At 41.5% G+C, this 27,166-nt stretch overlaps 1 protein-coding gene across 1 annotated transcript in view; it reads right to left on the bottom strand.

The window, feature by feature from the left end:
* LOC142972024 (NT-3 growth factor receptor-like) overlaps positions 1-27,166 on the bottom strand; it is a 217,994-nt gene that overhangs the window by 109,710 nt on the left and 81,118 nt on the right. The window contains exon 4 of the mRNA XM_076112799.1: positions 26,623-26,694. Coding sequence (XP_075968914.1) covers positions 26,623-26,694 — 72 coding nt within the window. The remainder of the gene's footprint in view (positions 1-26,622; positions 26,695-27,166) is intronic.

The following is a 27,166-nucleotide window of genomic DNA, read 5'->3' as shown; positions in this document are numbered from 1 at the left end:
GGAGATTGCGAGGAGCTACATGTAGATGAACAATCCCAGGCTGAATGCTAGACCTAATAGCTGTTACCTTATCATTAAAATATGTAAGGAATTTGTTGCAATCGTCAACAGAACAGCATGGCAATGTAGAGAGAGACGGTGAAACAATTCTCTTAATTGTGTCAAACAAAATCTTGGGATTTCTCTTTGAGGAAGAGATTAAGTTGGCAAAATAAGCAGTTCTAGCTTCCTTTACTCCAGTATTAAAGAAAACTCTGAGGTCTTTGAGATATGAGCGATGCACTTCTAGCCCAATGGCTTTCCAGAGCCGCTCTGTCCTGCGACACTTCCGTCTCAGGCTGCAGACAGCGTCTGTCATCCACGGAGAAGTGTTGTAGGCAGCCCTAGTCCTTTCCTTAAGAGGTGCCACTTTATCCAGCAAAGTGGTGCAATGTTCATTAAAAGACTGTATCAAGAGGTCAACATCATTGAGATTTGTGTTGCTATCGCAGCAGAAGTGCATAGAGAACTGATCAGCTGTACTCTGAGTAATAATGCGGGAGTGGAATGTTTGTTTCAGACACAAGGGGTCAGCATTTACAGAAAGATCAAAGAAAATACATTTATGGTCACTGATCAGTAGGTCCTCACAACAGGTATTATCAATATCAAGACCCAGGGAGAACACAAGGTCCAAGGTGTGACCACCCCTGTGAGTGGCGCCAGAAACATGTTGCGTGAAATTAAAAGATTCAGTAATATTGAGAAACTCAGTGGCACTGCAGTCTGTGGCATCATTGATATGCAGATTAAAATCACCAACCAGAAGCACTTTGTCTAGCTTGATAATGTTATTGTAAGAGTTTATTGTTGCTCACATTATAACATTTTATATACTGTATTGAGAATTTGTTAATGATTAGCAAAATAGTTTTATACCTGAAACCTCCTTAAACATTACACTGATAACACATTGTTAATGATTAATAAATACTTTGCAAAGCATCTGAATGTAAACATTTAAATATAGATTAATGATCAATCATTTGTCAATGGTTCATTTTTGTTATTGTAATGTTAATTTAACTTTTTAAAATCTTTTTTGTTATAAACTAACTAAATGCGTACGCATCCTGTCAGCTAAATGCTTTGGAGTTATTACGTTAGTTGTCACACACACACACACACACACACACACACACACACAGAGCAGAGATGGAGTATTTCTCCACCACCCTGCAGGCGTGCCGTGATGAATGCTAGCTATCTGGTGTTGTGTGTCTGCTGAGGGGAAGGGGCAAAAGTAATGAACATTTGTTGATCTGAACCCCAAGCTGATTGCGCGCACACACACACCTGCTTATACCCAACCTTGAGATCAATAGGTGCATTATTACAGCCTCAGCCACAGGTTTGATAAATAGAACAAATTGGATTTGTCTGCAGAGGGGAAAAAAGGCTCCAGACTGGAATACAGCCTGAGTTACACAGAGTAAAGAGAAACACACTGTGACGGAGCCAAAGAACAAAGAGAAGGGTATCCTCACAAACTTTGATTTCCAAATAAGACAAGAAAATGGTTTTGTCTTTATCAAGTTTTTTTCAGATTTGCAGAAGAGATTGTGCATTAGCATGGATGCTGAGTAGGCTGCTGCCCCCCTGCTGGCCACAGTGAAACACAGTGGAAATATACATTTGCAATTTTAAATACTCTCTGACAAAAAAAACGTAAAATAATGTTCCATTCAGTTGCATTATTCTGTTGTGGTTCAAGTATGACAAATATGGTGAATTTGAAGGATAGTTTTCTATCTCAGTCACTTCAATCACATCAGCTAAGATTGTAGAGGAACTGCTTAATATAGAAAAAGTATAAAGTAATGGTGCACAATGAACATAAACAACATAACTTTATCCCCCTCTACCGTTCTCCAAGATTATTTTTGGCACCTCTGTCATAAACGCAACCTAATCTTTTTCATTTTCTTCAGAGGCCTAAAGACGACCAACACAACGTATCCTCGTACAACGGGTTCGCATGATATCCTGCCAAAAGTCACTCCTCATTTCCCTGCATGTTCCTACGTAAACCAGCAAAACATGTCAATAACTCGTTACATGCTAACTTTCTTTTCAGAATAAAAAAAGAAAAATTTTGTCGAAACAGAATCAAACCGCTATCAACCTGTGAGGTAAAGGAGATTTAAATGAATAAACGGTCCATTCAGAGAAAGTAGTGCCTGCTCATTATGAGGAAGGACAGGATGGACATCTACAGTATCTGAAACACGACGCATCACTTGTAACATGTTGAATCAAACGTCAAACAGTCAGCAACGGCTGAGCCTGTTGCAGGTTTCAATATCCTTGATCGCATGGATCATATTGTTGATCACAATGGCCACGCAAGTTTCACATTATATGGAAAATGATTCCTACGACATCTGCCAACTGTTTCTTTCGACATTAATGTGAACTTACACCCATAGTGGGAGAAAAGTCTGTGATTGGGATACATTTCCAGATATGCCTTCATCTCCAATAGCCCCTGAGCCGGCCCCATCCAGGAACTCGCACACTCTTCACACTTCACAGTACAGCCCTTCAGGTTGGGTGTTCTGTGAGGTGTTACCGCTGATGAAAAGTGGAATCTCAGCGGAGATAACTCTTCTCAGGTTCACAGTGTTCGTGTCCACTAGCCTGTATTCCTTAGCTTGATAAGAACCGATATAAAAAGAAAAGGAAAAGCTGGATCAAAGAAGTATCTAGCAGAGTTCGAATGGATATGCACACCATGGAGGCTGCTGCTCATAAAACGTTAGACAGCCTTAGAATCCTTCTAATGGGTGCCTTGGTTATTGTAACTCACTCCTCTACAGCATCAGCGCTTCTTCCGTGGTAATAAAAGGGCACCTCACCATGGGTTTCTTCTTCTTGGGTTTGACTTTAGGAATAATTCAGAGGCCATAATAATCCAAAATCAAATGGAAAAATCCAGACTGTGAATAAGAAGTGGACGGAGTCACCGTGGCGTCACCCATTGGTTTGTGGACTGCAGTTATGAAGCCTCGAGTTTGGTATTTTGGCAGACACCATCTTGGTTTTTGGCTGTCGCCCTCTTGTTTTTTTGGAGCCAGAAGTGACACGAGAGGGTCACGTTAAGTACAACCGAGCACTGAACAAGACATTTTTAGGTGACCAAAATGTTACAATTAACTTTCATGAAATGGAAACACACTGTAAAATGGTTAAAGTTCTAAGACGAAAACACGGACAACTCCCAGACTAGACAACCCCGTGGCAGCAACCTGTCAATCACAATCACCTAAAGCATCCCCTGCTTTATGGTCTGTTTGACTCTAAATCAGGGGCGTTTCTAGGATTCAAAGAAAGGGGGGGCTTAGCCCCAAGGGGAGTGTCATGTTTGCACAAATTTTTTTGGGGCCGCGGATATCCATTGTTTCAGACAGTTCATAGATTGGTTCAATCAGAAAGAGTGTGATTTTGCTCTGTAGTTTTGCTTGCATTCAGTATATGATAACACAAGAGACCGAATTTCAGGGTCATAGTGAAATTTGACAACACAAATATGAACTTTTCTCAAATAAAGAGAGAAATAATTTTCCTGCTTGTAAAGGAAAGATGGATAAACTAGCTTTCATATCCGCGTCACTCCCAAATCCTAATTCTTGAAGGGACCGCACACAATGGATGGAGAATGGAGCTGACAGTGTCAACTTTTGAGTTGTTTACTTGTTTTATTATGAGCAGAAGGGAATAAGATTTTGATCAACATTTACATCTATTTTGTTGTCCGTGTAGTTTTTACATGCCAGTGATATTTTATGCTCATTTGGACACTATCACTGAGATAAAGATGAACTAGTTCAGTATCAAATATACCATTCAATGGAAAAAAAAACATGCACTCAGCAGCCTCCCCAAGGTCCTAGTGACCGGAGTTTATATCGTTAAGTATGATGATAGGCTATTGGATTGTAATTTGAAGGGGGAGAAAACATTCAAACCAGAACGCACCCACATATATAGCATGTTAAAGTTATAAATAACTTGTCCATGTGAGAAACAATAGTTTAATTTAATGACATCACCAAAAAAAAAAAAAGCCAATTTTTAGCCAATAATGCCAAATTATTTGGGGGGGCTGAAGAACATTTTAGGGGGGCTTCAGCCCCTGCTCTAAATGGACCATCATTTACTAAATGAACATCATGCTGTGTTGAAGAAGACTTGAAACTAGAGATTGAGACCATAAACTAAACCTGCTGGTATTCATGAGCATGTCTGAGGCACTGCCTGGCACCACTTGATTCTATAATTCCACGCAACCAAAGAAGAGTGGGATTATTAAATGACAAAAGGAGAGCGCTTTTCAATTAGAGAGGCATCAGTGTTATCTGTAGAAGGGGGATCAGCTCTGATTAAGCTGTTCTGATATCTTTACTTTGATAACAAAATCTGTTATGCATCTCTTTGACCAATTATGAAGCGTTAATCTGTTGGTTTCATCTGAACGAGGCCTTATTATCTGTGAGTGGGTCTGGTATTAGAGTGGGTCAGTCAGTGGCCCAGTAACAATGCTGGGGGGGGCAGGAAATAGGCTGGCGATGAGACTGCCCAAACAGCATCATCACAAGGCATCATAAATCATCCAACATGTTATCAAACAGTTTAGTCATTGCCCTCCATCACAGCTGTAGCACTCAGCCAACCACTATCCCTCATTCCCTGCCGCTTGTACCTTTTTGCCGTTCATAAAAAGAAGGATACAAATGATCAATATTGAGTAAATGATAAGTCGATCCCACCCCACATCTCTGATAGAGGGTCGTCGGAGAGCCTCGCAAACTCTGCACCAATGTCGTCATGCCGAACCGGGCTGTTTGGTATTGGCTCCCTTTTTACTATCGCCACAATACTGCCGTTGGACCAGTCAACATGACTGAAACTCACCACCATGCCATCATAACTCGTGCCATATCTTGTTTCATCTTTATTATGTGTCTGCAAATCCAGTTAAAAATGTTGTGTGTGTGGGGGGGGGGTTTGAAGCTACTGTTGCAAAATCAAATAATGCAGTTATTAATCAGAGCACTCATACGAGAATGTAGAACTAGCAGAGAGCGCTAATATGTTACGGGTGAGGCATGTTGTAACAGTTGTTTGTGGTTTGCTGCTCTCTCTCTCTATCTCTCAAAGTTACTGTGAGGAACTTTTAACTGGATATGAAACAGTCTCCGTGTAAGACCGACGCCACACTGCTGGAGGGCCAGGCCGTATTGCTGGGCCAGCTGAAGGGAAGGGAGGCCAGGGAGAACCAGGACTGAGTGGGACAGACTGTCAGATGCCCCCTGCAGTAGAATGAGGTTTTCTAAAGGGACTCTGGTGCTCGGAAACACTCACGCTTAAACCAACAAACAACAAAATGACAGTTCCTCATAGTTACTTTAACAAACATTAAGAAGAAGCAGGTCAAGAAACCGAGCTAAGTGACGTGTTCCATCTGTCTGTGTATTGATCTCCTCCGCTCCGTTTCAGTACTGCGGACAGCGCTGCACCTACACAAAACAAACATTGCAGTCCACGGTTCCTGAAAAACGGATCCAATTCAAGCTTACAAACATAACAATATGAAGTCATCCTCCAAGAGTCAGCCTAGCCGTGCCATCGTGAGGTCACAATTCACACAGTATTGTACACAGGGAATATTAAACACACTACTTTGAATTTCTCCAACCCGAGCGAGCAACAAAACAAGCATCCAAAAAAAACTAAGCAGGGGCGAGATGGACCACGACATGGCTCTGGGTGGGCACGTGTCCCAAAAAATATATTCTGATGAATGTGTGTGAGCTGAACGAGCTGTTTTTGCTTGATCTTCACGTTTTTGAGGTGCAGCTGCTCAACATATTAGCCTTGATTTTGTCCGGTCCATCAGCGACTTGGCAGAGCCAGGTCTGTAGCTGCAGATAAAATGAAACATTCAGTCACGCTTTCTATGACGCCCATATCCTTAATACATCATAAACATACCTGTAATGAGTTATAATCTGCTCATATATCTGTATAATTATAGTTAATAGCACTCATAAGTATTCATGATAACACAATAAAAAATAACACATTTTATAATGACCTATAAGGTCAAGTTTCCTAATACTTCATAATTACTGGTCAGAATTCCTTTTTACAGGGATAGTGTGATAGAAATGTTTAGTTTTACTGTATAATAATCATTGTGTTAAAGCTTGTGTGAAAAGTAATATTGTAATACTTTATTAGCAGTACTAGTTACAATACCAATAATACTCTAAATAATAAAAATAGTTTTTTACTGGCAAAAAAAATGTGTACTGTTAAACTGTGATTGTAAATTGTACAAAGGATTAATAATGATAAGACAATGATGTAAACAAATGAATGAAATGGTTTTAATAGTCTTTTTTTCATGTCTCATGTAAACTGTGATTGAGTGATTTGAAATGATGCAGAAAATGAGTTGCTGTGTGGAGGTGGGGAAACAGTTGCTGGGTAATTAAACATCCCCACCAGAGATCCCCATCAAACGTATTAATACAAGTAATGTGTTGCTCTGTGATTCATCCAGCACTACACGTGTCTTTATGTGGCACCCTGTGGCCTGAGCACGACTTAATTAAACTTCTTTCATTAGTGGATTCTTTGAGGCCTTAAAATCATGTCGTCACCACCCCCCCACCACCACCACCCCCTCAGGCTGATCCCAGTTTATCTGACGACACGCAGCAAAACGCAATCTTTGCTCCTCTTGACACCGACTTAATTAACTGCCTCATCTACCTGGCCAGGGGAGTGTGATGTAAATGAGTTGTACCACTTTGCAGCGGAGATAACCTCCCTCTCCCTCATATAGTGCAGATAACCTCACATTTTCATTAACAGTGTGTGGGGCAGATGGGCAGAGAGACAAGCGAGATGTGGGAGAGGAGAATGAAGAAGGGGGGGGGTAACATTTTTGGGATACTGTTCAATAGAGATGTGATAAATGTCACCAGGAGTCCGAGTCTAAAAAGGCCTTCACACACTGCACACCCGCTTTTATTTTTATGTCAATATATTTTTTTTTTTGGTCATGAAAACTTTTACAGAGAATGTGGATTCTAGGAGGTGGAAAGTTTTTTTTTTTTTGGTTACAAAGTCGATTTTCCTGAGCTTTCGCACCGCGAATAAAGGCATCAGCCAATCTCATTGTGAGAAAAATGGTTGAGTTGCGCCTATATCTACGAAACAACAACACGGAGCCAAGACAGGCAAACTTTATCGCTCCTTTCAACCTTGACAAAGACGGCTCAGAAAAGATCCACTCCGTCCCTTCTTACTTTTCACAATAGAAGAGAGGGTTTTTTGTGTCGTTCGTCTTTTTTGTGTCGTTCGTCTTTTTTGTGTCGTTCGTCACGCCCGCCGCTATGTAAAGGCCTTTAATCCCACCAGACATTCCGTTTACTAATTCCTACCAGAGTTTATCAACATCACTAAAATGAACATCTGAAAGCAAACGGATGCTCTGAAGAGTTTACGGTATCTGTTTGTTTGAGATACGTAAATAGCCGTTTGACATGCAACCAGAGTCGGGTACAATGAGAGAGTAAAGTAACTAGTGTACTCTAAACAGGTTCCATTATCTGAGGAGCATTCTGACATTTATGTACAAGTGAACATTTTGGAAAATCCGCAGCAAACTCCAGCCAGTGGTTATTGTGATACTTTGTCATACAGACAGTTTTCCGAAGGGCGAATTCTTCACCAGGTGATGAGTTCTTCAGAATCAGAATCAGCTTTATTGGCCAGGAGTTCTTTAGGGAGGATAGTAGATGATTTTTAGAATCGCCATAAGTGGACCTTGAATAACATTTTTTTCGTCTAACTTTTCCCGGTAAAGTTTTTTGGTCATATTCGATTTGTGAGTTCAAAACAAAACCACTAAAATGGGGGTAAAAAAAATCATTCCAAAATGTAAACTTCAGATCTTAAACCGTGATGTACGGTGTTTAATAAATTATTTTAGTTTGTCTGTCATATTTACCATGGCTCAAGAGCCTGGTCAGCACAGCCCGTTTACAGGTATTAAACATTTGATTGGCATATATCCAGGGGGAATATTGCTATGCTAACATTTTTTTTTTGGTGTGGATTCAAATGTTCTTTGATTTACACTTGGTGCAATCAATTCAGGATACAATTAAAAGAGGGGCTGGAAGACACTTCAATTACAAAACAACAGTCGCACTGGTAACATTCTAACATACACCCGTATGGAGCTCGTATTTTGAGATTCACATTTGTATGATATAGATCTTAGTTTCAAGTCATGAACAACTTGCTGGCAACATTGGCAGCAAGTATGTTTGGATGGATGGAAGTGATGGAATACCAAATATAACAGCATAAAAGAAACATACTAGACAGATAACACTTCACAGATGTCTCTCCCAGAATGAAAAAGCTTGTTAGCATGTTATTAGCAAAATGACACAAAGAGTTGGATATGAAAGGGAGCACCTGACTTAGCTGAGGTCCTTTTCTATTTCACAGAAATCTATGGAGCATAACAAAAACAACAACAATCAGATCCAATTCAAGAAGACACAGCCCCCAGTCCGTTCTTTCACCTGCAGTTATTCCGTGAAGTGCAGACTTATTTTGGAGCTGAATGTGAATCCTTGATGGGATGATGATGGTCATTCTCAAATGGATGCCATAGGCTGGTGGTGTGTGTGTAAAGTAATCACAATCTGACTTTTCTTTTTGTTGTTTTTTGGGTGTTTGCAGTGAGGCTTCATCCTCAGCAGGCCGGCCCGTGGACCACATCAGCACCGGGAGATGTTGACACACCACATACATCGAGCACGGCCCGACCTTAAGAATTCATGTGCCTGGCAAACGTTTTGACATTTCATGGATTTGGATGCGATAGCCTGCGCCGATTGTGGAAAAGCTCCATAGTAATAATAGAGGCAATGAGAAAAGCATAGGCCGACTCAGAGCGGCAGCTTGGAGCGTGTCTGTCAAATCTCCTTTGAACTGGACTGACATCATTTGTCCAAACCTGAGCTTCTCTGAACGGCTAACAGACTTACGCTCGAATACACTGCAGAGTGAAGTGATCTGACTACTGACATTAAGAGTATAGTCTTCAACAACAGATCAGAGCAGACAAAGAGAGATCCAGTTGATTACTGCATAGTCTAATTATTCTTTATTTCACCTTAGAAATAAAGACTGCATTGCACTGTTACTCGACAATACCGATCATTACCCGATCATTACCAGCTGGTGCTGTGTGACAGTGCTTGCATGGGTTTACTTGTACAATTCAGCGGGACACAGGTAACGAGTGAGGGGAAGTGTGCGCAGTCCGTGTGTGGGTGATCTTTGTTGCCACAAGGCCCAGTGTGGTGTCGAGTCAGTCATTCACAGTGTGGCTGCAGGCAGAGCAGCTTGAATAGGTATCCATTATCGAGAGTCATAGCAAGACCAACAGGGGTCAATGTTGGCTGAATGGAGGAGAATATCTGTGTTGCCAATACACATAAAGCAGCTGAATGGCTCACAGTGACTGGAGGTGATGGAGGGGGTTGTCAGCTTACTGATCCGCCACCCCGCGGCCTCATATTTCCTCTTCACAGGCTTTGTCTGACGGGATGGACTGAATTGGGTGAATTAAATCGAAAACCAATATTTGATTAAAATGCATTCTCGTTATCTTGATGGTGCCCACATTGGTGATTGGATTGAACATGCAAATTATTAAAGCGGGGATGACTAAATTGTCAACAAACGTGATGTGTCCCAGGTCAGTGTTACTGCGACGGCTTGTCGTGGAGCCAAGTGGTTCCCTTAAGAATGTGATCACGCTGTACGGAACGCATTGACACCAGGCATTAACGAGGGTTTTTGATCTGTATGTGGATATGAGTCCTCAGGGAGAAAAACAAATGTTAAAGCAGGTGTAAATGAAAAGAAGAGACATTGCAATCTTAACCCGCAGACCACATCTGGAGGTGGTGTGGTTCAAAATGTGATCAGATCTAAGATGCTGACGGTATCCTGGTACAGTTTGGCCTCATTTTAAGGAAGATTTTTCACATAGACTGTTCGTACCTATGCCGATTAAAATAAATGCACTACAGTTCGTATGTAACCCACAAAATCACGGATGACGAGGGTGACGTGGTATGAAGAGCGACCACGTCCGCCTAGACAGGAGGTTGGATTGGATGAGCGGTGGAAAAAAGAAACAGGACTTTTACCCAGGAGATCGGTGTTCATGTCCCACATGACACTATAAGTTAACATTGACTTAGGCCATGTCCACACTACTTCCTTTCCATTTTAAAACATATCTTTTGCTACGTTTACAGTGAGCGCTTCTTTGTGTGTTCATTTCAAAGTAAATTTGATGTGTGTGTGAGACAGAGATAGAGCAAGCCCTGCAGCGTTGTAACTAAGTCTGAAAAATGTAATTTGTAAAACTTTTTACGAAATTTGTCTGTTTGAGTTTATAGAGGAACGTTTTAGAGGAAGATCCTTTCATTATTAAAGACTACTATATTACTCTGTAATTTTTTTTAACTAAGCAACCAATCTACTTCCTGTTTACACCGGCACCCACATGCCCAGTGTACATGAATAGTCGTGTGATATTCGTTTTCAGGCTTGTTAGTCTAGACAGAAATCATTTCGAAAACGATGCTGAAACGCACGTGTGGATGGAGATGGTTTTTGTTTTGAATTAAAAACGTATTAGTATGGATGTAGCCTTAGTTGCCACGTAACTTCTGCAGTTAAGACAAGTCATATACGTAGTTATTTCAGCCCAAAACCACAATATTTTCCTAAACCTAACAAAGTAGTGGGTTCTTTTGGCCTAAAGTTAAGGTGTTTCGAACACAGTTATTATAATCAAAGTCACAATCTTTACCTCAACCTAATCAAGTAGTTTTGCCTAAACACTGCATGACATGACCGCTCATGTTGCTGTACATTCTTTGGAAAACACATAAAAAAATAACGAAATAACTTTTCCTAAGATAACGTTTGAGGTCAAGTCAAGAGTGCAATTTGCCTTGATCAGTTCAACCACCTTGGACCACTCAGATTCTTCCTAATTATAAAGCTCGACAAGGTTTGTGATGTTGATACTGATCACCTTCCCATAAATCTGCACACTTCCAATGGACTGCAGTAAGTCATTTGGTTGTCATACAAGTATTCATTTTGGATTAAAGAGGCAGAGTAAAGGATCATTTGCGGTTCAGGAAGACCTTAAGAGAAAGGGTCACTTCATCTCATAGCACTTTAAGTACAGGACATGCCCAGACCATATGATAGAAAGACTTGCCGACAATGCCAACACACATCAAACGAGCCCATTCTATTCATTCTCTATTCATTCATTCAAAACAACCCATTCCACCCCAAGGTTTCTCCCCGGATTACCTTGAAGGGCACTCCACCTACCCACCTGGGAGCCATTCAACAATCTGTAGATCTTGGAAGCAATTCCTTCTTTCTCCCTAATCATGTGTGTAGATCTGCATAGCGACTGTCAAAATGTTTGAGTCAGGGATGTTTTATATCTGATTTATGGTTCATGCGAATCTCCTGATTGGATCCATTTCTAACTATTTCCCATTTAGTTTTTATTATGGAAATAAGAGTTGGCCAGAGCGAGCTATTCACTGCTCCCCTTTTGTAATTACCTTTAAGTAAACTACTAATCTCTTGATTATAATTCCACTTCACAGCATTGTATGGTTATGTTGCATTGTATTGGGGATATAATCCATAACAAATGTTTATATATAAATGGGCATTCTGTCTCTTTCTGTGTTTTTTGTCTTTGTTGACAAGGGCCTTCAGGATCTGGGTGTGTTGGCGTTTCTAATTGATCTTTCCATTAACAATTAAGTAGAAAATGTCTCAGCTCCAAATAGGCCATTAAAAACTTCCAGGGTTTTACCCACCGATTAATAACTTGTTTCTGTCATTCAGATATTCCCCTTTTTCGATTGCATTTAATGCCTCAAAAAGCTTTCAATCATTTAAGGTAAGATTTAGCATCACACACGTTTCAAATTCTCATTTCTTTCTTCAGACACTTGTCCAACGCCCTATTGCCTCCAGCTGTACCGTAATGCTTCATCATTTAATCTGAGCTCTGACGATCATTAAGCACCATTAAGCCAGGGCCACTCTTAGTCACCTTGACTTGAGAATGAGTATTTGATCCCATGGTCTCATTAGGGTGTAACAGCGCTTAACCTCGGGCTTAAGCTGTTGAATCAACAATGTATTGTAATGGTGACAATGAGAGTGGACATGAGTTTTTGGTTCAGACCCAAGCAGCGCAACTGTCTACAATGGATAATGATACCATTAACGCACATTACTGACTTTGCTTCTTCACCGGAGTCTCTGTGCTTTCTCGCCTCGCAGGTTTCCTTGTATCCTGGTTATACCTGGACCCTGGTCTTGCCTCCTGCCGTGGTTCTGTCATATGCATTGAATGTGTTGTAACTCTGTAATGTTGTTCATTCTGTGCACATGGCATCTATCGTACTTCTGTTCATCCTGATAGAGGATCCTCCTCTGTTGCTCTCCCGAAGGTTTCTTCCTCTTTTCTCCCCGTTAAAGGGTTTTTGGGGGAGTTGTTCCTGTTCCGATGTGAGCGTCCTGGGACAGAGGATGTTGTATGTGTACAGATTGTAAAGCCCTCTGAGGAGAATTTGTGATTTTGGGCTGTACAAAAATAAATTGAATTGAATTAAATTGAATATAGTAAGCTCCAAATGGATTATATGTAACCCCAAACAATCCCAAAGTTGTCATTGGATAAACATTAACATGAGTTGGGTAGACGACTGTCATGAGGACACGTCTTATCTCACTGTCCCCGCCATCAGTCTCACTTCCTCTCTTGCCCACACATTTCTGGAAAACTCTCTGGGTCTCGTCATTCTCCACCGGTCCAAGATATGCACTCGGACATTCCGCCCTTTCCACCTCATCTTCGCACTAGAGTTCTTTACTAGTCCACCCGAACCCGAGGACCCGAGACCTGACTGGGTTCAGATCCGCGGCTTATACGGTCAATCGGGTCCAAGATGGGTGCCTTGTTGTTTCAATCAGCAACAAGGCAAAAACAGAAAACTCTGAGTTGTTTCACCATTTTCCTTGGCAAGACGGATGGACGCCAGCTCAGGAAGTACAACCTGCCTCAGGAGCTGCTGGTTCAGTTTTACTCCACCATCATCCAGTCTGTCAGGTCTGCAGAAAAAATCATTGGTGCCAGCCTGCCCTCCATCCTGGACTTGTACACCTCCAGAGTCAGGAAACGGGCAGGAAAGATCACTGCAGACCCATCACACCCTGGACACAAGCTGTTCTAACTCCTCCCCTCTGGTAGGAGCTACAGAGCTCTGTACGCCAAAACCACCAGACACAGGAACAGCTTCTTTCCACTGGCCATCACTCTGATGAACACGTAATCAGACATACTGCACCTCCATTTGCACTATTTGCACTATTACCAGCATTCTGCACTAATATCCCAAATCCATTGTCCATTGTTGTTGTTATGTTCACATATATTCTTTGATATATATTTATATTGTACATAGTAGTTAAATGTTTAATGTGTATGCTTAGTTTCTCTGTTCTACTTTGTTGTCTTTAATGTCCTTGTTTTTTTTGTTCTCGCATACATGGCCAATAAAGCTGATTCTGCTTCGGGATTATATGCATTACGGCCAGCAAATGAAGAGGCTTTTAACATTAAATTAGGTCAGACAAAAAATGTAATTTACATTAACTTATTAATAGCAATCAGCTGTGAAATCTGTGATGATTGGGCCTGTGGCTCCCAGTCAGGTTCTGCTCCGACATTTTCTGTTCTTAAAAAATGACGCCATGCAGAAGCACTCTAGATCAGGCAATGAACAAGGTCAATGGGCAAATAAAACTGCTTTAAAGCAGCAGGAATAAGGAGGATGGATCCCGCACTTGTGACGCACATCAAAGTACATGCTGTGTATTCTGCATGCAGGGGACCAAGAACTCCATTCAAAGATGGTTTGACACTAATACAGTTAACGCCCTAATATGGATGCATTCATGGACATTGACCATGAATGTCCATTTCTGAGAGGTTCTGGGCAGTTTTTGAACACACAAATATATGATTGTACATGTCTATTTGCATTGTGTCATCCTCAATGATATTACATTCCCCAGTCCCTAGCTCTAAACCTAACTATCACAATTCCACCCCTTGCCTTCAACAGAACCTCATTCTGACTGGAACCCTAACAACAAGTCTAAAACCTCAAGCAGCACTGAAGGTCCAGCCGAAAGTGAACACCAGCCAAAAATATCTTCCTTTTGCACATATGTCCTCAGTCCCCAAGTCTAACATACACTGAGCTATCAGGGTTAGCAGCAGTATTTGTGTAAATGCATGCTTGTGCTGTGTGTATATGTGTGCATACTACTGTGAGAACTGCATCTTTGTTAGTATTTGTATCCATATCTCTTCCATAGAGGACAGCCCCTTCTTCTCTGAGGAGCTGCCCTGCTTTCAAAAGACTAAAATAAATCCTCACATACTCTCTGTGTCTGTCTGTGTGTCTCTCACTGTGTCTCATTATGTTTGAAATAAATGTTTGACCATGGCATTTTGTCAATAAAGAAGGTCAATGTATGAATTATGTTATTCGAAAATAATTTGCTGTATAAATATGAATGGTTGTGGCGCAGTCTCATTGCACAATACTTGAAAATATTAAATCCAGTCAGTAACCATGTAAAATGTATCGCCATTGACTGGTCGCCTGATGATCAGACTGAAATACCAATTTGATTAATTTCATTGATGTTGGATGTGGGGATCATATTAACTTCTGTGTCGTAGGGGTGACTATTATGATATGTTTTTTTAGTGCTGGGCAACGATTAACATTTTTAATCGAGATTAATCGCATTGTTATGGCAAAGTACTGCTATATGAACAAAAGGGCAATAACATTTGGTTTGCAAACACTTTAAACCAGGGGTCTCAAACTCAACTTACCTGGGGGCCACTGGAGGTAGAGTCTGGGTGAGGCTGGGCCGCATTAAGTATTCCAAAAAAAAGTACAACTGATCCAATCTTCATTAATAACAGTTCAGAACATGAACGGTTCTTCAGAAAATGAAGGGTTCTTCAGAGCATGAACGGTTCTTCAGAACATGAACGGTTTTTCAGAACATGAACGGGTTCTTCAGAGCATGAACGGTTCTTCAGAACATGAACGGTTCTTCAGGCTTCTCTTGCCTACTCCTTGCTACCAGAGACCTGGCAGCGCTTCCTCTCACACAGCTCAGCCACATTTGGCTTGAGGGAGGAAGCAGTTGAGACCCTCAGTATGGCTTGAAGATGCTCATCAGTAAGTTTGGACCTGTACTTTGACTTATTAAAGTTCATGGTTGAGAAGAGCTTTTCACACAGATATGTGCTCCCAAAAAGGCACATGGTCCGCTTGAACATCCTGGAAAGCTCAGGGAAGGTGGGGGGCAATTCTCTCAAAAATTGTCCAAGCTTGTCTGCTATTCCACTCACCTCCCTGAGCTTGGCTTTGAGTTCAGAATTGCACTGCAGGTCAATGAGCTCCATTTGAAGCACAGGAGGGGCATCTTGCACATCAAAGGAGAAGGGGTCAGCAAAAATTTGAAAAGTGTCTCTGTGTGTCTTGAAGTCTGCAAACCTGTGATCAAATTCCTCCTGTAGGTTTACAATAGCATCAGCATACTTCTCACCACTGAATGGTGTGCCCGCACCCATGAGTGCCTTGCATGTTGGGAAATGGCAGAAGTTTGTCTGAGAGAGCTGGGCTTTCCATAACACAAGTTTTGTGGAGAATGCTCTGACGTTGTCATAGGCAGCACTGACAAGCTGCCCTTGGCCTTGTAACTTCTTGTTCAGTACATTCAGCTCCTGTGTGATGTCAACAAGAAAAGCTAAGTCCATGAGCCATTTGGGATCACTTAGCACAGGAACAGCCATCCCATCCTTCTCCATGAAGGCTTTCACTTCTGCTCTCAACTCAAAGAACCTCTTCAAGGCGTTTCCCCTGCTGAGCCAACGTACCTCGGTGAAGTAGAGGACATCCTCATATGCTGACTCTATTTCCTCCAAAAAGGCGCGGAACTGCCGGTGCTTTAAGCCCCTGGATCTAATATGGTTGATGCATTTCACAACAACAGACATCACATTGTCAAACTTCAGGCATTTGCTGCAAAGGGCCTGCTGATGGATAATGCAGTGCAGAGCAATGGCCTCCTCCACACCCTCCTCTTCCAGTTTTCTTTGAACAAGTGCCACCAGTCCATTTTTCCTCCCTGTCATTGATGGTGCTCCGTCGGTTGTTATTCCAGCAAACCTCTTCCATGTTAAACCGGCATCCACAATGGCATCACACAGCTGGCGGAATATCTCCTGAGCGGTGGTCTGGCCATGCATTGGAATCACTGTGAGCAACTCCTCCATCACTTCAAAACTGTCATCAACTCCGCGGACATACATTGCGAGCTGCGCAGTGTCAGTGATGTCTGTGCTCTCATCAAGAGCAACTGAGAATGCACAGAAATGTTTGGCTTTCTCCCGCAGTTGATCATATATGTTACCTGACAGGTCAGAAATGCGCTCTGCCACTGTGTTGGCTGAAAGGCTGATGTTGCTAAACTGACTCTTTTTTCCCGGACAGACTATACTTGCAGCCTGTAACATGCACATTTTTATGAACTCGCCTTCTTTGAATGGCTTTCCCGCCTTGGCGATCATCTCACTCACCACGTAGCTCGCTTCGACTGCCGCGTCACTCGCTTTGCTCGCTTTCTTAAAAAAATCTTGTCGCCTCAGTAAACATGTTTTAAGATCGCCGACCCGGGCCTCTCTCTCATCTCCCTGGTATTTTGTATACTCCTCGGCATGTCTCTTTGAGTAATGACGTTTGAGGTTGTACTCCTTATGTACCGCGACTTTCTCTGTGCATATAAGGCACGTCGGAGTGCCCCGGTGCTCAACAAATATTCCGTCTCCCACTTTTCCTGGAATTGTCTGTGCTCTTCGCCAACTTTTCTCTTCACGGCAGGTTTTGAGAAAGACATGACTGGGACTGGGTGAGATATATTTTCCTTCCACTTGGTGTCACTCCTGAATCATGTTTCAACCAAGTGACGAGTTTCGCTAATTCACGTTGTAAATATAAAACGCCCACAACGACTCGCGCAACAACTCGGCAAAAAGGTGCACGTGAGAAAAACGCGCGGGCCGCATTAACATTACACTTTTATGTTAGGTAGGGGGCCGCACAATATCGGCTCGCGGGCCGCAATTGGCCCGCGGGCCGCGAGTTTGAGACCCCTGCTTTAAACCAATAAGGTTCTTGTTAACAGCAGTATTCCCTTTACACAGTAGCAGTTCTATCTCTTCACTATCTGTGCTCAGTGTGTGACTATGTGAAACGTTCCACTGCTGTGCAACAGGAATAAAATGTTTCAGCACGTTCCATCTAAATGTGTGTCTTCTGTCTTCATGACAGTCAGAGCATGTGAATGCAGCTCTACTGTTCATCAATATAATGCTGTAACTCCGAGGTGATGATGGTTACCAAACGATGTCCAGTAGTCTCCAGTGAGAGCAGCAGCTGGTGCACGTTGTAACGCCGTCGCTTTTGTAGTCCTCTCCTTTTCATACAACTCGTGTATTCTTCTTGTGACGGTGCGTCTTGAGGCCCATACGTGCCGTCATTCGTTGCGATCCTAAGAACGTTCCTCAGACCGACATCTTCCACAATACTAATCGGCTGCAGTTTGTATCCACTTCTCTGTGGCATTTGTTAGCTTGTCTTGCTTTTGTTTATCTATACTTCTCCCACACGCTGCATCCAACGTAGTCTGCGGAAGCCTCCCTCCACTGCTTGTTTGGGTGATTTGCTGGCATCAACGGTGTGTATTGCATTTTTTTTTTAAATGCATTAATGCGCAATAAAATAATTGTCGGCGTTAATTAATTAATGCGTTAACGCGATAATAACGTGTTAAGTTGCCCAGCACTAGTTTTTTTGTTATGCCACAGAAGCTGCGTTTGCAGTTGGTTAAAGCACTTCACCTGGAACCAGGGTGTCTCCATCTTAATGATATCTTCATAGCTTCAATTTACTAAATGAACATCATGCTGTATTGAAGATGACTTGAAACTAGAGATTGAGACCATAAACTTATGTTTACAATGTTTACTGAGGGAATAAATCAAGAGAGAAGTAGAGTCATTTTCTCATAGACTTCTATACAATCTGACTTCTTTTTGCAACCGGAGGAGTCGCCCCCTGATGGCCATTAGAGAGACTGCAGGTTGAAGGCACTCATTTAGCCAGCATCTCCTAATTGTTCCTCACTCTCAAATCCTTCACAATCTAAATATTCTCAAAGACAAAATAAACTACCTTCAATATCAATGACAAAAATGAAAGAAAAACAAATCCACTCATTAAGTTGAATAGTTACAAATATAAACAGAGAAAATCTGCCTGACAATTCAGCATCCTGAAGTCTCCTCAAGTCATTAAGACTGGACATTTTACAAATATCCCAAACTCTCCAAACATTTTTATTTTATTTCTATTACATGTTACATTGAAAAATTCACAGCAACACAGCCTTATTTCAAATAATTGACTTTGTATGTGATTGGATGAGAATAGGTTATTTTACTTAATGTAATAGGTGTATAAATACTACTAAACATTGTTTAAATATTTTCTATTATTGTTTAAATGCATTCTATTACAATATAGCCTACTTATTTTTAAGGTCGGTTCCAAATTTCTTTTATCATTCATTTCACTTTTTTTCATTCTTTCTTGCTCATTTAAAAATACAAATAAAACAGGTGGTGAGATGATGAGGTGTTTTTATTTTTTAAATACCTATCCAGCTGCTGTGTGTCAAACCTGTGAGACAACCATTCCGGCTGCTCATGAAGATTAACACTGCTGTCCTCAAAACTACACGTCTATAAGTCCACAGAGAGAGGCTCAGGAACTTATCTGTACTTAAAAGACTTCAACTTCCACATTTCTGCGGGAAGTTCCTTTCACTTATTTGCTTCAATCACTTCTGAAGGAAAGTTATATTTTTCATGACATTTAAAAAGGTTTGACTAAATTGAGTTTGGCAGCTGGATTAAAACCCGGACTGAGACACGGAAGCGGGAAAGAGAGGGAAGAGGCATGGAAATCATGTGATTGCTCGATAAAATATGCTGTCATTTAAATCTATACTCGTAGCTATTAGAAAATGAATTCCTCATGTCCTCATGTCTATAAAAGCTGTTAAACACTTGGTGTGAAAACGTGATTCATAAAATCAGAAATAGCTCATACGGATCCAGAAGTACAAACATTCCCAGGAGGTTACCTCTAGTGTGTGTGTGTGTATGTGTGTGCGTGTTTGTGCGTCTCCCACACTGCCCACTCAGCGCTGGAAATACCCACAGCAGCCTGAACAGGCTCATAGTTTGAAATGCCATATTATTAGCAAATACTGTAACTATCCCAGATAGAGAGAGAGATCTATATTGATCCATCACCATCAAGCCATCCATACATCCCTATATCCATCCATCCATCCATCATCCACCTCTATATCCATCCATCCATCTCTATATCCATCTATCATCTCTATATCCATCCATCCATCCACATATCCATCCATCTCTATATCCATCCATCACTATATCCATCCACCCACACACACACACATCTCTATATCATCTATCCATGTCTATGTCCATCCACCCCAATATCCATCCATCCATGATTGATTGATTGATTGATTGATTGATTGATTGATTGATGAAACCACAGACCAACAGAACTATTATCAAAATAATCAGAACTAGCTGTTGCCCAAAACGGACAATTGAGTTGACTATGCTACAGTAGATTGGCTGAGCTCAGCTAAGTGCTGAGTGTTATATTATCTCTGGACACATCTTATTGAGTCCACGTCCACTATATAATGTACTTGGCTAACTCCATGTATTAGTAAATTACACAGCAGATGGTTTAACACATATTCTTTGCACACATACATCTGCCGCTGCCGTTGTACCGATTAGAGGGTCTAACACCAGGTGTGTCAGCCTGTATGAAGTGAGAGAGTACCATCTGTTTATTGCAGCATCATTATTCAGCGGATGGCAGTTGTCATCGCCTCTGCTGTCGACAAATTGGTTTTATATTTGCTTGAACTCCAAGGAGGTGGAGAAAGAGATGAGCTGCAGTCCAGAGCTTGTACTCACTTCACATCATTTGTCATTGGAGAAATATTGGTAGGACAAAAAACAGACTGAGGTACGGGATACTTTGACATGGCATATGGCAGGATGTGGCATAACATGACATTATACACTGTCACATGTTATGACATAGCATGCAATTACATGACATCATGTAATTGGATATGGTAAATGGTGATTATTTTGCCCACCATTCACACAAACACTCACCCACCGAATGGAGCGAGTTACTATCAAGGTTAAAGAATGAAAGCTGAACGAGGCCTCGAGCTATTGGGTATATGCAGGGGGCCAACCTCCGGTTCTGCCGAGTGAAGCCAATGCAGAAATGTCTTAAAACGTGCCTTCTCTCTACTGACCAGCAGGGGGCGACTCCTCCAGTGGCAAAAATAAGTCTGGTTGTATAGAAGTCTATGAGAAAATTACTCTACTTCTCTCTTGATTTATTACCTCAGTAAACATTGTAAACATGAGTTTATGGTCTCAATCTCTAGTTTCAAGTCTTCTTCAATACAGCATGATGTTCATTTAGTAAATTATGGTCCATTTAGAGTCAAATAGAACATAAAGCGGAGGATGGTTTAGGGTATGCTTATTGTGTCACTACGTCACTCCTCCACATTCCGAATATAGTAAGTTCTGTCCATTGGTTGTGAAGAAAACAACATGGCGACGGGCGTAATCCAAAATAACGATGGCAAAATTCGCCAAAGTTGAGGCTTCATAACGCCAGTCAACAAACCAATGGGTCACATCACGATGACTATACGTCCACTTTTTATATACAGTGTATGTGTATATGACACAAGCGAAGTGTAACATGAGCTGGACGGCAGCTGATATACAACAGCATGTTTTCAAAAAGGAAGCATCTGTTTATAAGCTTTTACAAAATACTTTTTTAATAATTGAAGAATTGTAATTCTGAACATAATGTAACCATCTAGGACCTCCTCCCTGCTGATGGCTCAGCGAAACGAATCAATTATCCTCATGTTCTATGAACGTGGCCAGCTAGTTCAATTTTATTGTATTCATATAGCCCAATACCACAAATCCCAAATTTACCTAAGAGAGCTTTACAATCTGTAAGGCAAGTGCAGAGCAGATTTTACAGCACGTGTTGTACCTAGGGAAGCACCAATCTAAATGTTTCAGTCGCGATACCGATACTTGGGCTTGTACCAGTGTTTAATGAATAAATTGTATGCCTCATTGTGTGGAAGAGACTGGGATCATTGTTGTATGTGCAAGGCAGCATCAGGCTTGAGTTACTGTCAGGAACTTTTAACTGAAACAGTCTCAGTTTAACACTGATGCCTCTATGTGACCTACATGCCACCTGGTCAGTTTCCGCGCGATATTAGAGGAAAATAATGCAGAATCAAGTCGTAGAACTGTTCAAAAAGTCCTTCAGCCCACCGCTGACAGACCCAGATCCGCCTTGCACCTGCATTCGGAATCCCCGCCGTCCCCGCTGGGAGCCAACACTGCTCTGCTGGGGCACAGGCCGTATTGCTGGGCCTGCTGGAGAGAAGGGAGGCACGGGAGAGCCAGAACCAGGGACTACGCCTAGCAGAGCAGACCCCTGATGCAGTAAAACAAGTTTTTTTCTAAATGGAGTCTGGAGCTCGGAAATGATACCACTTCTGTCCACAGGGACCGCCAAAGTCAATTCAAGATATAAGTTAATTGTACTGACTTTAAACATTGCTTTCCTAACTTTGTAAATCAAAATGTAACAAATAAATACATAGATAAAAATGTACTGCAGATTGTTATTAATTAATATAATAATAAATCCTGCACGAAGTGAAAACCTTTTGATATGCAGATATGATGTGAGATGACATCACATGATATGACAGGATATGATTTAATGGAGGGTTGACTTTCAGGCCAGTTTTCCTTTTATCACATCAAGGTTTGACATGAAACTATAAAAGCTGTTTTGATGTTGTCACTTCATTTAAGCTTTTCTCAGATTCCCGTCACCCCTCACTGATCCTTCCTATCAGAGTCACTGCATATTCTGCTGGAAAGGTTCTGCATTTTGTCATGTGACACGATCCAACCGCAGCCTCTAATCTGCCCGGTATAGGTGAGGCTTTCGCAACTCACTTCCTCTTCTTCCCTCTCCAGATCACGGGGCATAAAAATGAAAAATACCATGAAGACAGCAAAAGTTTCAAACGGCAACAGAAGCGTTGTGTCAAAGAGTTTGAAACAAGGACACGATAATCACAAGAGGAAAATAGGAAAAAGAGCATTTCACTGGAAGCTTTGAAATGGAAATGAAGTAGCGTGTTGCCTAACAGAGGATGTCTACTGCCACTAGAGAGTGAAGAGACCCTCTTCCCTTATATTTCAATCTTTGATATGAAGACTTGCAATGTTTCCCTGAATAGAATAGTAGTTGTTATAAGTCTAATTATTATACTAATATGCTGATTTTGCATGGTTAGCGTTGGGTTTCTTGTGTATTTCTGCTAAAAACAGATATGTCACGATGAAAAACAAAAATGCTAATTTGATATAAATGTACATGATACATGCTTAATTAAACATGCTTACACATTCCCTTGTGGTATTTGAAGGCAACATCAGCAAATACTTCTCACGTAGAAGGTCTCTATTTTTCTTCATTCTTTCTCTCAGTTAAAAATAGGATGGAACCAGCACGTATTGAAGTTGTAATCCTTGAATGTTTGATGAAGGTGTCAAATAATGACTGCAAATCTATACATTGTATACAGAGTTATAGTGGTGTTACTTATTTTGCTGGATAAAAGAAGTCCTTTAACACCAATCACACATCGAGCAGATGAAAATCTTTTCTAGGTTTAAAAAGGCGCAGTCTCCAGTTCTAAAAAAGTGAGGGCAATAACGAAGGGCCCTGAACTTGCATCCTTTCTAATGGCCATCAGGGTTCGACTCCTCTGGTCACAAAAAGAAGTCTGGTTGTATAGAAGTCTGTGAGAAAATTACTCTACTTCTCTCTTGATTTATTACCTCAGTAAACATTGTAAACATGAGTTTATGGTCTCAATCTCTAGTTTAAAGTCTTCTTCAATACAGCATGATTGTCACAGGTCAGCTCCACACCCCCCTCACTCTACTTGTCAGCCACTCCCTCCCCATCAGTCTAACTCCCTTCACCTGTTCACTCCTGTCTCTGATCACTAATCAAGCCACTATATAGACTCCTGCCTCCCAGACACACATTGCCAGAGTGTTCTTCGCTTTTCTATGCCAGACTCTCCAGCACGCTCTCACGGACTGATCTCCTGTTACCGACCCTGCCTGCCCCTATTATACCCGTCTCGCCTGACTCCCGGTAAACCCACCAGCCTTCTGTTCCTGACACTGATTAACTCTGCCTGCTCTACCTGCAAGTTTGTAATAAAAGCCAACGATCCCTGGAATCTTGTGTGTTGCATTTGGGTCCATATACAGGTGCTGGTCATATAATTAGAATATCATCAAAAAGTTGATTTATTTCACTAATTCCATTCAAAAAGTGAAACTTGTCTATTATATTCATTCATTACACACAGACTGATATATTTCAAATGTTTATAACTGACAACTAAGGAAAATCCCAAATTCAGTATCTCAGAAAATTAGAATATTACTTAAGACCAATACAAAGAAAGGATTTTTAGAGATCTTGGCCAACTGAAAAGTATGAGCATGTACAGCACTCAATACTTAGTTGGGCCTCCTTTTGCCTGAATTACTGCAGCAATGCGGCGTGGCATGGAGTCGATCAGTCTGTGGCACTGCTCAGGTGTTATGAGAGCCCAGGTTGCTCTGACAGTGGCCTTCAGCTCTTCTGCATTGTTGGGTCTGGCATTTCGCATCATCCTCTTCACAATACCCCATAGATTTTCTATGGGGTTAAGGTCAGGTGGGTTTGCTGGCCAATTAAGAACAGGGATACCATGGTCCTTAAACCAGGTACTGGTTGCTTTGGCACTGTGTGCAGGTGCCAAGTCCTGTTGGAAAATGAAATCTGCATCTCCATAAAGTTGGTCAGCAGCAGGAAGCATGAAGTGCTCTAAAACTTCCTGGTATACGGCTGCGTTGACCTTGGACCTCAGAAAACACAGTGGACCAACACCAGCAGATGACATGGCACCCCAAACCATCACTGACTGTGGAAACTTTACACTGGACCTCAAGCAACGTGGATTGTGTGTCTCTCCTCTCTTCCTCCAGACTCTGGGACCCTGATTTCCAAAGGAAATGCAAAATTTACTTTCATCAGAGAACATAACTTTGGACCACTCAGCAGCAGTCCAGTCCTTTTTGTCTTTAGCCCAGGCGAGACGCTTTTGACGCTGTCTGTTGTTCAAGAGTGGCTTGACACAAGGAATGCGACAGCTGAAACCCATGTCTTGCATACGTCTGTGCGTAGTGGTTCTTGAAGCACTGACTCCAGCTGCAGTCCACTCTTTCTGAATCTCCCCCACATTTTTGAATCGGTTTTGTTTCACAATCCTCTCCAGGGTGCGGTTATCCCTATTGCTTGTACACTTTTTTCTACTACATCTTTTCCTTCCCTTCGCCTCTCTATTAATGTGCTTGGACACAGAGCTCTGTGAACAGCCAGCCTCTTTTGCAATGACCTTTTGTGTCTTGCCCTCCTTGTGCAAGGTGTCAATGGTCGTCTTTTGGACAACTGTCAAGTCAGCAGTCTTCCCCATGATTGTGTAGCCTACAGAACTAGACTGAGAGACCATTTAAAGGCCTTTGCAGGTGTTTTGAGTTCATTAGCTGATTAGAGTGTGGCACCAGGTCTCTTCAATATTGAACCTTTTCACAATATTCAAATTTTCTGAGATACTGAATTTGGGATTTTCCTTAGTTGTCAGTTATAATCATCAAAATTAAAAGAAATAAACATTTGAAATATATCAGTCTGTGTGTAATGAATGAATATAATAGACAAGTTTCACTTTTTGAATGGAATTAGTGAAATAAATCAACTTTTTGATGATATTCTAATTATATGACCAGCACCTGTATAACCGGTTACAATGATGTTCATTTAGTAAATGATGGTCCATTTAGAGTCAAATAGACCAAAAAGCAAAAGTATGATTTAGGGCGTGGCTACCTTGTGATTGACAGGTCGCTAACACAGCATTGTCCGGTAGTCCAGAAGTTGTATGTATTGATTCGTTTTAAATCAGAACAGCAGCACAGCTTTAGAAAACAGAAGCGACATCTCAGGATTTCTTTGGTGTTTTTTTATAATTTGTATTTTCCTTCAAGCGACACCGATTGTAGTCCTCTTTCAGTACGGGTGTCTTGCTCCTTTGTAGGATATCTGTTCCCAGGCGCCCTTTGTCTCATCATCTGTCCATGGAAATATCAACTCTGACAGTTATGTTCACATTAAAATGTTGAGAGAATTGGGAAACAAATGTCCACCTCTGTGTTTGAACAGATTCTACCTATAGTGATTCAGATCTTAATCGGACCCGCCAGATGTTTTCAATAAAACCATCTGGGAAGCCATCATTGAAAGCTGTTTGGAAAAAGGCCGGCGCTTTCAACACATTCTTGGCAGGTGATTGGATGAACCGTCTGCCAATCAAACTCTTGCCGAAGCCAGTCGGGAGAAGAGTGAAAACATCGATTGTTCTTTTCTCTTCTTTCAATGAAGAAATACTCCATTTATGATATTAATAATGCTATTGCAGCAGCTATGCAAACCTCTTCAGGAGCCACCATTGTTGTAGCTCCTCCCAGGACTCTGATTGGTTTAAACCAAACTCATCACTTGAAGCCTGACAAGATGACGTGCACAGCAACTCGGATCCAGCCATGAAGAGAATGGAACCTCCTAAATTGCTCTTCAAATATTTATAAGTAGAAGGGCTAGTGTACATGAGGCCTCTTGATTACATGCAACAATAGCTCTTTATTGACACCCCCTCCATTCTCTGCTTTGCCTAATGGTAATTACAAGTGTGTTTGTTGCACCCAATGAGTTTAAACTGAAAAACAAGTTTCCTGAACCACTCACATACAGGTCAACATATCCAGTAAACATGCACGGTGTTTTTTTTTTAAAGAAACTTGAATGTCTTCTTCATAGACAGACCAAAGCCTGATGGAAGGGAAACAAGGGGCATTATAGAGCCCTTTTTACCATGGTGGTGGTGGTGGTAGAAGTGTGGGCAAAATGTGCCTTCAGTAACAAAAGAAACCAAAATAAACAATGGTCAACTTACAGTTCGAAGAGCTGCAGATGTTCAAAGATCTGCCAGGACAAAGAGGTCAACGTGGGGTTCTTGGACAGGTTTCTGAGGGAGAGAATATGAGAGAGAGGTGAGAAACGTCACTTCTAAACGACAACAGAGTGAGGATAACAGTCTTCCATATCGTTGAATCTCTGGGTATTTTCATTTGGATTTCAGATTATGAGTTTGACGTTTCCCATACAGTGACATCACCAATGCAGCGTGTAATAAAAAGATTTACAGCGACAAGAAATCAAGGATTTTTACCAACATTACGCACATGCCTGTACACACACACACACACACACTCACAGAGGAAATCACACAGACAGCAGTGTTGGAACGGTCACGACTCATTCGTTCTGGGTCGCGATAACGCACAGTGGAAACACAGGTGTTTGTCTCCATGGCAACGTGGAGACAACTATGGAGAGATGCTCAGGCTGGTACGAGTGAAGGGATGAGACACCCACTGGAATCCAAATCACCTCGTTATTAACGTCGATGAGATTATTAGAGTCTCCAGGATGTGTGT

The sequence above is a fragment of the Anarhichas minor genome, unplaced genomic scaffold (genome assembly GCF_050575085.1).
Source record: "Anarhichas minor isolate MPS153535 unplaced genomic scaffold, ASM5057508v1 ptg000005l, whole genome shotgun sequence".
NCBI lineage: Eukaryota > Metazoa > Chordata > Actinopteri > Perciformes > Anarhichadidae > Anarhichas > Anarhichas minor.
The sequence above is the reverse complement of the archived record's forward strand: the minus strand, read 5'-3'. Positions and strand labels throughout refer to the sequence as shown.